Here is a 16107-nt window from a genome sequence, read left to right as displayed (position 1 = left end):
TTAACATGTTAATACATACATTATCATATGTACTTACATATTGTGTATATATGTTAATATGTATGTTATCATATGTTAAACACATGCATTAAACATCTCTGAAAGGGACACACTCAATGGTATCAAAAACTGTACAGCAACCCCATGATGAAGATACTTGCACAGAGCTCTGTTGCCACCTGGAGCCCCATGAAATTAAGTGGGACTCTGCAGGGACACAGGAACCTGCCTGGGCCGTGCAGAAAATAGGCTTTAAGTGACCACCTCGATCCCATGCAATTGGGACATGCCAAATGGGTGGTACTTGACTAGCACCCCTGTCACATGCTGCTGGCCCAGTCGTGGCTCCAGACTCATCAGCGGTGGCCACTGCCCCTCCACTGCCCGGCTGCCCCATCAGCCCCAGCACACACCTTCTGCCGCTTGCCCTGGAGTCTTACTTTCCCCAGGCAGCAGGAAGGCAGATGGCACCTGACTAGCACCACACTTAGCCCAGAATTAACTCCCCAAAAGCCCTTAAACAAATTCAAAACTGCGGAGCAAGTCTTATTGCCACTAATAGCACCCGTACTTGTCACTGCAGAATGGCAGAGGCACATAAAAGGAAAAATAAAAACAACCCAAAACAAAATAAAAAAGCCCCACACCTTTACAGTAGGCACCAGGGGTCCGATCCACACACGTACTTGTTTCCCTTTGATTTTAACAGGCTTTGGACCAGCCTTGGTAATGATACTAAAAATAATTTATCTTTAAAATGACTGTGAGTGTGGCATCAATTCTCACCATCGCACATTTTTAGAAGTGAGCACACTAAAGTTCTGAATCTGTAATTCTGGATGTTTTAACATGACAGTTTTTACTAATCTTACTATTTACTGTCGTGCCCTCACCCTTCTCACATGGCTTGAGATTGGGGTTGCAAATGTGTTTAACTCCCATTTTATGCCAGGTAACTGCATATTTCAGATACTATGTATGGCAGAACACAAAGAAGAAATAATGTAACAGTAAGACAGCAGAAACAAATACAAATAAAATGAAGTGGGACACTTAAGTAGGAAATTTGTTTTGGAAAGTCAAGAAAAAATTATTTAAACTAAATAACTCAAATCTAAATATTTTGTTTACATTCTACGTAATGTTTATTAAAATTACTCAGATCCCAAACTTTATTCAGTAGCAGTGATATGTTTTCTATATTAACTGAAATGATTTATTTTATTTATTTAACATCATAGCATTTCACTTAAACTACGCTTGGCTGCTTTGACTTATTCTCAAGAGTTCAGGATTTTATTTTATTTTTTAAATCAGCCCATATAATGAAGAATCCATTTGCACCATTACCATTAATTAAAGAAATCTTGAAAATTTTTGCCAATATCAAGCCAAGACTTAAAAATAAATCTAGTCACCACAAACCAATGTGTCTGCTTAGAAACATGTTGTAAACACCTGGGGAAATATTTTCTTTTGTCTGTACATTTCCAACATGATTTAAACACAACATCCTCTTATGTTCAGCAAATTTCAACTTCCACCAGCATGACAAAATCCCCTTCTTATGAGCGGCCTTTTCAAATCTAGCAGGTCCCCATAGGATGCTTCTGTTCTCCCACACCCTCCCTTCCGAGAGGGCAGCGATTGTCCCCTGGGTGCAGAGATGCTCAGAGTGTAACACAGCCCTTGGTGAAGATAAGTGTCATACTATGAGAAAGTGGGTGCCTGCAGTGGGTGTAACAGGAAACTAAGATATCTTCATCTATTTAATCTGACAAACTACTCTATCTTGTGTGTTGGCTTCACCAGCAACAGCCTGGATCTCAGTGGAAGGTGCACCCATCCTAGACAGTCCCTCAAATCACCATGACCACACGGAATTCCCCCATGGAAGCAAAAGCAGTGGATAAGCAAGCTCCTGCATTTTGGAGACTGAAAAAATATAGCATTCTTGCACAAACAGTACTGTGTCTGAAGGAATACGATTTACTTGTGTTGGTGTAACATGCAGGAGCTCTAAATTAGGTCGGCATCGTGCCTGGTGCTGTGCAAATGCGGACATAGAGGAAACATGGTTTGTCTGAGGGACCTAAGCACCCAAAAGCAGCGTCCCCACCAGAAGCCAAGTTACACTCATTTTAGCAAGGCTCTGGCTCCCCAGTTTCTATGTTGCTGTCACAGATAGAAAGTAAATTACCCAGATGATTCAGGAACAAAATTAAACCCCAGCATCTGGCCAAAATTTACATCTCACAAACAGGACTGAAGAGGATGAAATTTAGAGCAAAAGGGAAAAAAAAAAAAATTAGTCCTTTAAGGGAAGTAAGTATTGGAGGCTCCAATTTTCAAGCATCTGGAACTGGACTGACCAAAAAAAGAAATCACACCTCAATAGAATATTAAAAAAAAAAGTATTCTGCATCAACATAGAATGGATGAGGTGAACTAATAGGTTTCTCCTGTCTCTATTTTCTAACATTTAGATCCTGCCTTTTTGTTATCATTTTTCCTTTAAGTAGTTTGCAAGTGATCATGCCAACATCTTATTTCGTTGATCTCAACAGGATATTCTTTAAAAGATGCATTTATTCACTGGGGAACACACTAGTGTAATTAGCCTTGACATTTCAACAGTCTGATCATAAACACAGAGTGCTCTATGTGCTTTTAAGGCAAAAAGATCTCTGATTCAACAGGGCAAAACATTTGAGATGTGAATTTTGCAGGAAACCCGTGGATATTTTGTTATACACAGTCCTGACCATTGCAAGCATGAATGCCAAAAACACACAAAGTCAAAAGACTGATGTATTGTTAACGGCACTTCTAATTTTAGACAGAGGGCTTTTGGTTGGTGGAGGTTGGTTTTTTTTCCCCCTTTTGCCTTATGATATTTTTCATGGTAACTGCCTTCCCCACCCCTCCCTTCCCCAAAATTCACATGTCCAAAACTGAGTCTGGCTGTCTGGAAGCAGGGAAGGAATCTGGGGTGTGGCAGACGCAGTGGGGCTGCCTTGCGAAGAGGGGAGGCTGAGGAAGGACACTGGGCTGATGAAGCTGGGCTGCACCAGCCCGGTGGGAGCTGACTCCATTACCTTTGTGCAACACAGCAGCACGACTTGTAAAGACACCCGCAGTGCCTGGTCCTGCAGTCCCTGTGGATGCCAGACCTACACTTACTCCAGCAGCCTTCAGAGCTGTCTCTGCGGGTGCTTGCACTCTATTGCCAGTCCAACGGCTGACACCAGCCCTTGTGCTGGCCTGGCCCGACTGGGAGTTTCTTCAGAGAACACAATACAGCAGGGGAAAAAGGAATAAAGTTGGGTTTTTTCCTGTTTTGGTTTTGTTGTTGTTGTTGTTGTTGTTTTGGGGGTTTTTTTTGCAGTAGGGCAAATTTCCGTCCTGGCTCACCATGGCATCAGATGAGCTCCAGGGAGAGCACTGCCAGGGACCAGCCACAGCAAGAAGAAAAAGAGTAGAAATCCAATTGCTTTTTAGCAATAACTAGTTGGTAAGTCAGCTTCACTGCAATGTCTGCACACCCCCAGCCTCACAGGAATAAGGTCTACCGCATATGCACAGAGGCACACCATGTGTAGGCCTGTTTCCTCACAGCATCCCACAGCAGTGCTGCCGGCTTGTGGAGAGCAACCTGCTGGGAACACCACGAGGCTGCAGGTTCTCCACCTGGGATCTGCCTGGAATGGGTGTTTATGGTGATGGGAAGTCATGCTGGTTGAGATACAAGGAGTTAACAATGTGATGGAAACCAGAATTCTTTTAAAACAAACAGGAATAAAAAAAAAAACCAAGACAACCAGGGGCAGGGCAGGGGAGAACAAAACAAAAAACACCACACACACAAAAAATAAAAATAAATAAATAAAAAAGACAACCAAAAACCAACTATGCTGTGCCAAAAGGAAAGAGGACTTCCAACCCATTGTGATCCAACACACTCAACTTTCATAGGTTTCTTTTGAAAAGACTTTGACTCAGTCCTACACAAATACTTCTAAAACACTGCAGCTGAATAGTTCTGCAAAATATTGAGTAATAAGCAAATTGAACTGTGTATTTATAAATTAAAGCGCCACTAATTTGAGCCCTTAGGCAGCCAGGACCAGAAAGAGAGAATCAAAATCATATCCCCTCTTTTCCTTTATATTTAAAAATGTCTTCTTAGGCCTGCATATGTTTGTAGTTGGCTAATTTACCCATAAGAATTGCTCCTTTACCCCAGGGGGAAAAAAAATATCTGCAATTACAGGGTTATCTACTACAAGAATGCACACAGCATTTTCTTTCTTTATCCTGTATATGATGCAAGAGGGACAGCCTCAAGAAAAGGCACTATAAATTCTCCATAAACCACATCAGGAATAACTGTAAAGATCCGCTGAAAGGTCTTAAATGTTGCTGAATCTGTCCCACATTCCTTCACCCCGTCTCCCCGCCGGACTGCGCAGTTCAGCGTACAAGCTCAAACCATTTCAGAGGAGCTGAGGGCAAATAAAGACTTTTTTTTGGCACGGATCCTCCCTCCCCCATGATTTCCCAGTGAATGCTTTTCACTGTTTGCTACTGAGAAGAGACTATTAAAGCTGAGAGATCAGACTTCAGAGCTTTCAAACCTTACTACTAGCTTAAGAGTCATAATTTCTTCTCTCACTTTCCCCCCTACTATCTCCTTCTCCAAAGCCACCTCTTCCCCTCCCTCTACCACAGTGAAACAAAGAAAACAATATGCAAGCACAGCACTTAAAAATATCTATATATTTATCATTTTTCTTCTGGCTATTCGGGACTTCTGAACTCTTGGGACTTCTATTTGCTGAGGCTGTAATAAGCTTTTTACAAAAGCTTACAAGCTGATTGCAAGTTTGACATGGGAACATTCAGCCCCATCCTAGCAGCCAGGAGAGATCTGTCTGTATTTTCAGACATGCTCTTCTGTAAAACAATATTTTTATTTTTGGAAGTTTTCAATAAAACCAATTTAAACCCAGGATTTGGCCGAGAAGAACCTTTTCAGGATGAGATGTACTCACATTTCAGAATTCTTCCCAGCTTCCCCTGCTTCTTCACCATTATTCATGGACTATAAGAGTCCAAACAAATTTCTCCCATTGCCTTTAGGGTTAAGCAGGAAGGCTGTGTGCCAGCTGCTTCTCACGGCAGGACCTCCTGCCCTGCACAATCCTGTACAGCTGGGGGCACATCCTCAACCTGGTCCAACACGCAAGTCTCGTGCATCACATTTCTGATAATTTGGGAGGCCTGCCCTCAACACACAGCCCGACAAGATCTGTCTGACTGGCCAGCCCCCGTCGGCCAAGGCAGGCTCCTGGCCCTCTGCCTGCCAACAGGACAAAGCTGAACCTTATTTAAAAATCCTTTACCAAAAGATTGAAGTAAACACCTCCCACCGTCAATGTGAAACAGGCTCCAAGCTCCTGCCAAAGTTTGCTCAGTTCATCCAGGTCTAAAAATAAGCCTGAAGCGGGAGTCAAAGGCGGCCAGAAAAGATGCTACCCACTTCATTCCTTATGCACTATCTGTTACAGAAACCATAACCACACAGCTCTGAAGCTCAGAGAGAGCCTTTGATCTTTATCTACACTGGGGGAAATTTCACTTTTAGAATTCGCCTTCAGATTGAGTCAGTAAAAATAGGCCACAGGCCTTAAGGGCGGACACTGCAACTTAATGGTGGTTTTAATGATTTTTTTAAACTGGACCAGTAAATCACTGCGCATCTGTGATTTTTACTCACAATACATGAAGTTTTAACTTCCCATTCCCAGGGTATTATTACTTTTTTTTTTCTTCAATAGAGGGCCATCCTAGACCTTTGGGACTCTACTTCTCTGAATGCTATCTGATGAATGCACAAGACTGAAGAACTTTCCCCTGCCTGCTGCATCTAATGTACAGAGAGGAGCTGGATGCCTTCAGAAGAGGCAGCAGAAGAGGTTGTTCTGGCTCCACATGACATCTAGGCTCAAACACCAGGGAGAAAGACTCAGCAGTCCTTGAGTGGAAAGGTGGTGCAGGCGGAATTGCAGGGAGCTTTTTTTAACTCCTTATTACACCCTGTGCTGAAGTATTTGCAGTGATTACAGTTATACATCTCATGATTCTTGCAACATGGAGCCTGTTGCAATACTTCTTTCCTCAAAAGCCCTTCCTGTCCCCACGATTAAGTACACAAATAATATTCACAGTGTAAAGTCTGTTTTCAGTTGCTTGTAGCTTTAAAAAAAATTCCCCTCAGGGGCTGAAATGTTCTAAGTTTGATCTCAGCCCAGAGGCGACTTTTTTTCCGCCCTTTCCAACCAACCAGCTTAGAAACATGCATTTGGTTACCCTTCAACAATGGGAAAGTGAGAAAATAGATGGTTCAGAAGTTTAAGACTTTTCTTTTCACGGGTGTTCAGAGACTGCCCTGGGGAATAGAAGGAAAAGGGAAGCACGGGGGCGATGGTAGAAAAAACAAAACATGAGATGCAAGCACAACATGGAGGAACAGAGGGAACAGCAAGGTTAGTCCAGTTGTAATCAATTAACTAACTTCCTAGACAATGTAAAACAACTCTACAAAATTGGACCTTACAGCTCCAGAGAAAAATAAAAAAACAATTTTCTGGGCTCAGCTGGAATCAGGCTGCAAAAAGCCAGCTCTTTTAGATGATGGTTGATCGGGAAGCAGTCAAAGAGATCTTTGTGTATATATCCATATAAAATTTGGTATCTCTGATCTCTGTCACACTATTACCAAAAAAGAAGTGTGACTAAGAAAGCTTGAATGCTACATCAGTATGACTATCCAGCCCTCAGCCTCAAGTCTCTTAGGGTTATTTTCTTTTCACAGGTCGTCTTTTATTTCATGCCCATCATAGGTGGCTATTTTAAGGGGCTATAGAGAGGTGCTGAATGCTGATAAGGCAAATCCCATATCCCTTAATCCACTGCTAAATCACTCTGCCAGGCTTCAAGGGTACCAGACAGATGGAGTGCACTAGGAAACTGCCCACAGGCTGGCTACTTCAACCCCAGCTCATCTTTAATCCAGAAAGGTTTTGTTCTGGTATTTTAATCATTGATTGACTGGGAACTTTCTTCCATGCTGGGTTAGGTAAAATATCCATATGTCAGAGGTACTAGGGAATTCGTGAGGCTGTAGATCATAGGAGTGGTGTGAGACAGGATGCGTCTCAAGGGAACCAAGGAAGCCATAAGGAATGTAAAAAGTCACAGGGTTAAAGCCACATTAAGACAGCTGTTATGTTAATGAGAGTTCTGCTTTTCTTCTAGCTCTGGGTCATTGATTTAGAAAAACACGAACAAGGTCTTTTTCATTTTATCATATTTTTCCACTGAAGCTAACGTAGCCCAAAATTTCATATCCTAGATCCCATTTGTCTTGCTAACAGAACTTGTGTAGGAAGTTATCTTTATTATGTTTATGCATGGATGATTCCCAGGGCTTGATTTGGTCTTACCTGGCCAAGTCTATATATGAAGCTGTTTTGCAAGAATTTCACTTCATAAACATGTTAAGGAAAAGTCATGCACCACTGAGTTTGCCTTCCAGACAAATTCATCCATACATCTGATTTTGTCTCACAGTCATAACAAACACTTACAAGAAATGTGGTGTGATGTCTTCTGCAAAAACATTTAGCAGGTAAAACTGAAAAAAGTCTGGACCTTTCAAGACACATACTCAATAATACAGCCATGCTGCAATAGACAAGCTTGTCTTAAAAAGTCAGAGGGATATTTTGTATTTCTCATTTCAGTTTGCAGAGTCTGAATACCTCAGGCTGAGCTTCAAAGATCAAAACATAAAAACAGAGTTTCACCAAAGCAACCAAATTCACCTGTATCCTGGGCTAGTTACCACTAATTTCCCTTCCTTGACTAGATCACAAGCTATAATATTTTGCTTGTCACCCAACCGAACATTTGCTTATGAAGTCTTGCAACTCAGACTGTTTCAAACTGGTCGTCCTTTTCCAAATCCCTTTAAGATGTCCAGTACTGAAAGAGAAGCAGAGGATTCTGTCTGTGGTATTAAATATTTCGCAGCATTTGCTTCTGTGCCGTGAAACAGATAAAGTCCTAGTCTGAACCTGAACTCCAGAGTGCAGCTTATTCCAGAATTATTTGGCTGCTACTTGCCTGGTTTTGGACATCTGAAAACCCAGGTTCATGCTTTTTTATTTTTATTTAAATCAACTCCATGGTTTACTTCTTGCACGCTAACTTGTTCTAGACAATCCAGATCTACATGAAGTTGTGAAGACTTAACAGTTATTTGCGGGTTTATTTTCTTTTGAATTAAACTGACAGTGGGGATAAAAGAGATATTACAAGGTTTAAAACAAGTCAACTTTAAAAGCTAAACTAAAAGTAAACTGTAGATATTGCACCAGTAACCCTGTTCACTTGCCTGGCTCTATAGACACATTGTCCTTTTTAAAATGTTTTTCTCTCCACTGTTAATGCCTGAAAGACCCAAACAACAACAGATGAAATCACTTAAATAACTAAACTGGCACAACAGCTGACCTGATTATATGCAGAGTGCTGTCAAATGCATAAAATAAACAAATTGGGAAAATAGACCTTCCTCTCCAAAGGCTCAGTATTATATTCATGGTAGGTATGGAACATTTACTGGGGAAAACACAAAACTTTTTTCAAAGCATTTGTTGCCTTAAACAGTTGGAAAACCAGTGTCCATGTACAGATGCAAAATCCTCTAAGGCTTTAAACACTGTAGCTTCACATTTTCCTTCTACCCCAGGGTAGAATCATGTGTGCATATAAAAGGACCCAGCACGCTAACAGAAAATGAAATTTCCATTGTTAGGCAGCTTTTAATACATACCTGGACACGAGCCTCTGTGAGTTTGGCTCTTTGCGCAAGTTCTTCCCGGGTATAAATATCAGGATAGTGTGTCCTCTCAAAAGCTCTTTCCAGCTCTTCCAGTTGCTCTGCTGTGAAGGTTGTCCTGCTGCGACGCTGCTTTCTTTTTAAAGGCAAATCTGGTTCAGAATCAATGTCAGAGCCTTCATCAGACTGGGGTGCTGATGCTCAAAAAAAAAAAAAGACAAAAATTAGCTTTAGTTGAGAGGGAAAAAAAAGCAAAATATTGGATCAATCGATGATACCCTCTTGTATGGAAGAGCTCCTTTTCCCCCCATGACTCAGAATTGAGTTGGCAAACTTTGAAAAAGTGAGAAAGAAATCAAAGTTGAACATTACATTGTGCAAATATGTTCAAACAAATAAAGACTCATCAAAAGTTCAACTACGAGTTTAGCTCGCCTTCCTGGCCCAAGAATATTTAAGGACATCTTAGCAATCTTTTTGAGTAAATTAATTATTTGATTTGCTTTAACTTCCAACTATATAGACATATGTTCATGAGAGCTTCCCTATAGACCCATCACTGAAATCTTATTGCTGAAATGGTTATGGAAGTGATTACAAAGGTATGGGAAGCGCTAGTGAAGAAACTAGTTCTCATACACAAATATTTACTTCATGTGTGTTATTTGTCCTATACTCTGAACAGTATTCTATATGTTTGTGTTAGTATATCCCAGCACATTTAAACATTTCTGGTCATTTGCAACTTACTTGTCTGTCTTAGGACCACCTAACATAACATTAGGACAAACCAGACAAGTGTTAAAAAAAAAAATCAAAACGAAAAAGCAATTGAGATGCACATTGTAAGAATAGCTCAGAGCAATAGTTTGACTTGACTCTTTTAGTTATTAAAGCCAGGACGTTCCAGCAAATGTGATGACCAGCGCTGAAATACATGTACCACATGCTTCCTGCACTAAGGTTTCATCATTATTCCTCCTAACCTTGGAGATTTTCCAGTACAGAACATGGCTACACGCAGATGTGCTGATGCTCAGCCTCCAGGCAACAGGCCAGGACGTGACTGCAGAACAGCCAGGCTGTGTTGGACCAAAGGCCCCTCGCACCACACCCTGAGTCAGTATTTAAGGAAAGTCAGCAAGAAAACGGGCCACGTACAGCATGTCCGTGTTCCAGGAAGGGGCTGCCAACTCTTGCGAGCAGCAAAGAGAAATCAGAACCAAAACTCTTATTGGGTTTCAGGAACATGGAGTGAGATCACACACACCCAGACAGCTCCTGGCATCACTGCTTGTTTCCCCTGTGCTCCCGGGCAACCAGGTGAACTCCAGCTACAGCCCAGCCGTGGCTGAAACCATAGCTGTAGCTGTGAAGGCAGCAAAGCCTCTTGCAGTACCTGACTGCGTTTTTATCCAGCAAACAGTAATGAACCAAAAGAGTAGACTTCCAAAGCCAGTCTTCAATCCCATCAGCTGCTGTCCCAGGCAACAAGCATTCCTTCTTGCCCGAGTCTTCAAGGGAAACCACCTAAAGAGGGCAGACACTCCCCAGCGATGCTGAAACTGCTTGCTCAGTTGAAATGCAAACACTGCTTCTACTGCTTCCAAATTCCAAATAAATTATTGATACAGACATTGATTTAAAATAATCTTCTTAACATGATTTATTTGGAAGTAACTGAGAACACAAAGCCAGAAAGAAATCAGTTTCTCAAGCTCCAGCTAAAAGCCCCCATCACGTTCATTTCTGGCTATCTTACATTTCCAATTTCATGCAAGCTGTTTGAACTAATAAATACACCTAATCTGTTTACTTGATCTTACATCATGAGAAAGACAACGTGCCTTTTCAGACAACTCAGCTGAAGAGTTTATGAATTTCCACATAGCAAAAGAAGAACAATTACTGCTAGATCAGAGGCTCTTATGCCAAAGCTATCTTCGTTGCCCAGACACCATCAATATTTCAGATCCAACATACACAGGAGATCAGGAGAAATCCAAGCAGTTCAAGTTCATCCTTTATTAAACATGCAATCTAGGGTATCCCAAAAATGAACATAGGGTATTGTCTGAACTAATGACAAATCCCAAATCTTCTCACTTTAGGTCCCAGATGAATCAGTGACACCTGCCTTCCTCAGCAACTGCTACATTATTACCACTCTCCAGGATGGCTTCATGCTGCTCTTCAAGAATAAAAAGAAACAAAGAACATATAAAATATACTTTCCCTATGTTAGCCTCATATGTAATCACCCACCTTAAGCAAACAGCTATTGCTGACAAGATAGACTGGTGGAGGAGAGCACACCAGCCATGCTAACAGGCTCATGTTGGCTGGCACTGCACTCTGACTGTACCTAATGTGGTACAATCTGAAGTAGAGCTCAGGAAGGTCCCTTTTGAAGACAATGCCTCTGACAAAAGTTGCCTTTGATTGTGTACAATGACTTGGGTTGGCGTTTTTTTTAAAAAAAAACAAACCTGTCTCATGAACTCTTTCAATACTCTCAGGCTCTGCATGTGTGGAACTTCTTCAAAAATCTACATATATGCTGATAAAAATCCAACTTAAACTGTGCAATTTAAAGTGGATATTTTTTCGCTAAATTTCTGAAGTGAATTCCCTCACCAGCTCAGTGGAAAGTATCAGGAGACCTATAACGATCTTTTTAAAAATATTTTTTATAAAGACTTAGCAAAATCTTGTGATTTTGTACAGTTTCCCTGCACCTTGCATTCATAAAGCAATAAGAATGCAGAACTCAAAGACTGACAATTTAATTTCATTTAGTCTAAGTTTCATTAAGCAGTATATTTTAGCAGGGCCTGTTGCAACAGGACAAGGGGTAATAGTTTTAAACTAAAAGACAGTGGATTTAGACTAGACATAAGGAAGAAATTTTTTATGACAAGGGTGGTGGAACACTGGCCCAGAAAGGTGGTAGATGCCCCATCCTTGGAAACATTCAAGGTCAGGTTGGACAGGGCTCTGAGCAACCTGATCTAATTGAAGATGTCCCTGCTTATTGCAGGGGGCTGGACTAGATGACTTTTACAGGTCCTCTCCAACCTAAACTATTCTATTATTCTATACAAAAGGCAAAAGGTAAACCAGACAGAAAATACTGAACAAAGTACCTAAAAGTCCAGGATAATACATCCAATCAAGTGCAAACATTTAGAGAGAAAGGAGAAAATTTATAACAAATGAAATGGCTTTTGCATCCATCTGATTTCATTGATGTTACCCTTCACCAGGCCTGGCTGCTACATGCAGCTTTATTGAAACCATTGAGTTCCTTTCTCTTCTCTGACCTGCAATATTAAAATCAGACAAACATAAATGTCAAATGATAGCTACAGGTCTGTACTACAAACCGCACTATTTTTATTTCTTGCAAAGTCTTTATTATTAGTTTCAAGGAAGTTTTTGTTCTTACTTTTTCCTATTAAAATACCATTATTAGACTTTTGTATAGGTAAGAAGCCAATCAGAGTGTTGGCTAAGCACATAAATTGGACACGCCTTGGCCTTTAGAGAAGCAGTATTTATTTTATATATGCTCTATTGCCATAGCGTATTGCCTTTTTTAAAATACCATTATTAGACTTTTGTATAGGTAAGAAGCCAATCAGAGTGTTGGCTAAGCACATAAATTGGACACGCCTTGGCCTTTAGAGAAGCAGTATTTATTTTATATATGCTCTATTGCCATAGCGTTATCTCGTCTTCAAGGGAAACCACCTAAAGAGGGCAGACACTCCCCAGCGATGCTGAAACTGCTTGCTCAGTTGAAATGCAAACACTGCTTCTACTGCTTCCAAATTCCAAATAAATTATTGATACAGACATTGATTTAAAATAATCTTCTTAACATGATTTATTTGGAAGTAACTGAGAACACAAAGCCAGAAAGAAATCAGTTTCTCAAGCTCCAGCTAAAAGCCCCCATCACGTTCATTTCTGGCTATCTTACATTTCCAATTTCATGCAAGCTGTTTGAACTAATAAATACACCTAATCTGTTTACTTGATCTTACATCATGAGAAAGACAACGTGCCTTTTCAGACAACTCAGCTGAAGAGTTTATGAATTTCCACATAGCAAAAGAAGAACAATTACTGCTAGATCAGAGGCTCTTATGCCAAAGCTATCTTCGTTGCCCAGACACCATCAATATTTCAGATCCAACATACACAGGAGATCAGGAGAAATCCAAGCAGTTCAAGTTCATCCTTTATTAAACATGCAATCTAGGGTATCCCAAAAATGAACATAGGGTATTGTCTGAACTAATGACAAATCCCAAATCTTCTCACTTTAGGTCCCAGATGAATCAGTGACACCTGCCTTCCTCAGCAACTGCTACATTATTACCACTCTCCAGGATGGCTTCATGCTGCTCTTCAAGAATAAAAAGAAACAAAGAACATATAAAATATACTTTCCCTATGTTAGCCTCATATGTAATCACCCACCTTAAGCAAACAGCTATTGCTGACAAGATAGACTGGTGGAGGAGAGCACACCAGCCATGCTAACAGGCTCATGTTGGCTGGCACTGCACTCTGACTGTACCTAATGTGGTACAATCTGAAGTAGAGCTCAGGAAGGTCCCTTTTGAAGACAATGCCTCTGACAAAAGTTGCCTTTGATTGTGTACAATGACTTGGGTTGGCGTTTTTTTTAAAAAAAAACAAACCTGTCTCATGAACTCTTTCAATACTCTCAGGCTCTGCATGTGTGGAACTTCTTCAAAAATCTACATATATGCTGATAAAAATCCAACTTAAACTGTGCAATTTAAAGTGGATATTTTTTCGCTAAATTTCTGAAGTGAATTCCCTCACCAGCTCAGTGGAAAGTATCAGGAGACCTATAACGATCTTTTTAAAAATATTTTTTATAAAGACTTAGCAAAATCTTGTGATTTTGTACAGTTTCCCTGCACCTTGCATTCATAAAGCAATAAGAATGCAGAACTCAAAGACTGACAATTTAATTTCATTTAGTCTAAGTTTCATTAAGCAGTATATTTTAGCAGGGCCTGTTGCAACAGGACAAGGGGTAATAGTTTTAAACTAAAAGACAGTGGATTTAGACTAGACATAAGGAAGAAATTTTTTATGACAAGGGTGGTGGAACACTGGCCCAGAAAGGTGGTAGATGCCCCATCCTTGGAAACATTCAAGGTCAGGTTGGACAGGGCTCTGAGCAACCTGATCTAATTGAAGATGTCCCTGCTTATTGCAGGGGGCTGGACTAGATGACTTTTACAGGTCCTCTCCAACCTAAACTATTCTATTATTCTATACAAAAGGCAAAAGGTAAACCAGACAGAAAATACTGAACAAAGTACCTAAAAGTCCAGGATAATACATCCAATCAAGTGCAAACATTTAGAGAGAAAGGAGAAAATTTATAACAAATGAAATGGCTTTTGCATCCATCTGATTTCATTGATGTTACCCTTCACCAGGCCTGGCTGCTACATGCAGCTTTATTGAAACCATTGAGTTCCTTTCTCTTCTCTGACCTGCAATATTAAAATCAGACAAACATAAATGTCAAATGATAGCTACAGGTCTGTACTACAAACCGCACTATTTTTATTTCTTGCAAAGTCTTTATTATTAGTTTCAAGGAAGTTTTTGTTCTTACTTTTTCCTATTAAAATACCATTATTAGACTTTTGTATAGGTAAGAAGCCAATCAGAGTGTTGGCTAAGCACATAAATTGGACACGCCTTGGCCTTTAGAGAAGCAGTATTTATTTTATATATGCTCTATTGCCATAGCGTTATCTCACTAAGCATTATCTCACTAACAGATCCACTGACTTCCATGATATAAAAACATACTGTTCAGCACAGGTAAAGGTGGTCAAATTTTAGCTGGATTGTTTCTATCTCCATCACCTCCACAGACACACAACACACACATCACTAACTTTTACAGTTGTCCTAATGATCTTACTACTCCAACCCCTCCAGCTATAAACAGGAGAAAGAAGGAGATTCACCAGTGTCCTGAGCAATCCCTGGCTAGACCCCATGGGCTCACCAGTACCCCCCTTACTGCACAGCTCACAATGGAAGAGGCAGCAAAAAAGCACTATCAGTATCTGAGCCATGAAGCTTAATTAAAGAAGGAATTACAGAATTAAAGAGCAATTATTTGTCCCTTAGCCCCTTGTGGCCTGTCTGGTGGCCTGAGGAAATGCTGCATGCCAGTTATCACTATGATATGCAAAAAAACCTCTGGCCAGCATCATAGGCAGTCGGTCACCTGGAGCTCTGCAACCATCCCTTTTCCAGACACCACAAATAGACACATTGGGGCAAAAACTGAACAACAAAATGATGCACAAGAGGCCATTCTGTGGGTTGTTCTTCCTCTCAGCAAGACATTTCATTTGAACAATTAAATAACAAAAAGATGACAATCATTTAAAACCCATGTATTGTGGCTGCAGCACAGCACACCTGACAGAGGCAGGCAGAGAGGTTATCCTTCTGCAACAGCACAACTTCTCTTCAGCCACTATGAAATATTTAATAAAATATTATGCAGCCTCTTCCTCTGAGCTGGGGTTTGCCCTAGATAAATCCTGTAGAGCCATGGATCTTGTTAAAATAAGACCCCAAACTGCCCCCAGTATACCAAAGGCCAGGGAGGGTTCTGGTGGCAGTTTATTTGCCAGCTGCCCTCCCTGCATCTTCTCACTCCTTTCTTTACACAAGGTTAATTTCCCAGTTTTCCCCCTCGTGCCACATCTCTGTTACTCAGGGCTGAGCAGGGGTTCTGGGGGGGTTACTGGGGGGCTGCTGGCCCGACCCGATGGCCGGCCGGTCCCCGCAGCCCCTCAGGCCCGAGGAGAGGCGAGTGACCTCCCTCGTGTTTACTCGGGTGCCGGCGAGGAGCAGCACGGGGAGGCCGCTACCCCCACCCTCAATGACAAATGACACTTTCTCTTTGTGATCTTCGGGATTTTTGTTGACTTATTTGGAGGCTTTTGTTGGGCCTGAAGAAATGGCCTGTGGCTGAGGCCTATTCGGCCGATTTCCACGCTCCATCTGTGGTATCCATCAGCAGGGCCTTCGCCCGCATTCAGGGCTCTGACACCTGCCTGGCAGGATGCGGGAGGCACAAAGGAGGCTGCGGTGGGGGCCGGGGGGATGGCGGGCCG

At 41.3% G+C, this 16107-nt stretch overlaps 1 protein-coding gene across 1 annotated transcript in view; it reads right to left on the bottom strand.

The window, feature by feature from the left end:
* The window catches only part of PAX3 (paired box 3), an 84976-nt gene that overhangs the window by 18472 nt on the left and 50397 nt on the right, over window positions 1-16107 (bottom strand). The window contains exon 4 of the mRNA XM_014960632.1: window positions 8903-9108. Coding sequence (XP_014816118.1) covers window positions 8903-9108 — 206 coding nt within the window. The remainder of the gene's footprint in view (window positions 1-8902; window positions 9109-16107) is intronic.

This window comes from Calidris pugnax, unplaced genomic scaffold, assembly GCF_001431845.1.
Source record: "Calidris pugnax isolate Ruff unplaced genomic scaffold, ASM143184v1 scaffold398, whole genome shotgun sequence".
Taxonomy (NCBI): domain Eukaryota; kingdom Metazoa; phylum Chordata; class Aves; order Charadriiformes; family Scolopacidae; genus Calidris; species Calidris pugnax.
The sequence above is the reverse complement of the archived record's forward strand: the minus strand, read 5'-3'. Positions and strand labels throughout refer to the sequence as shown.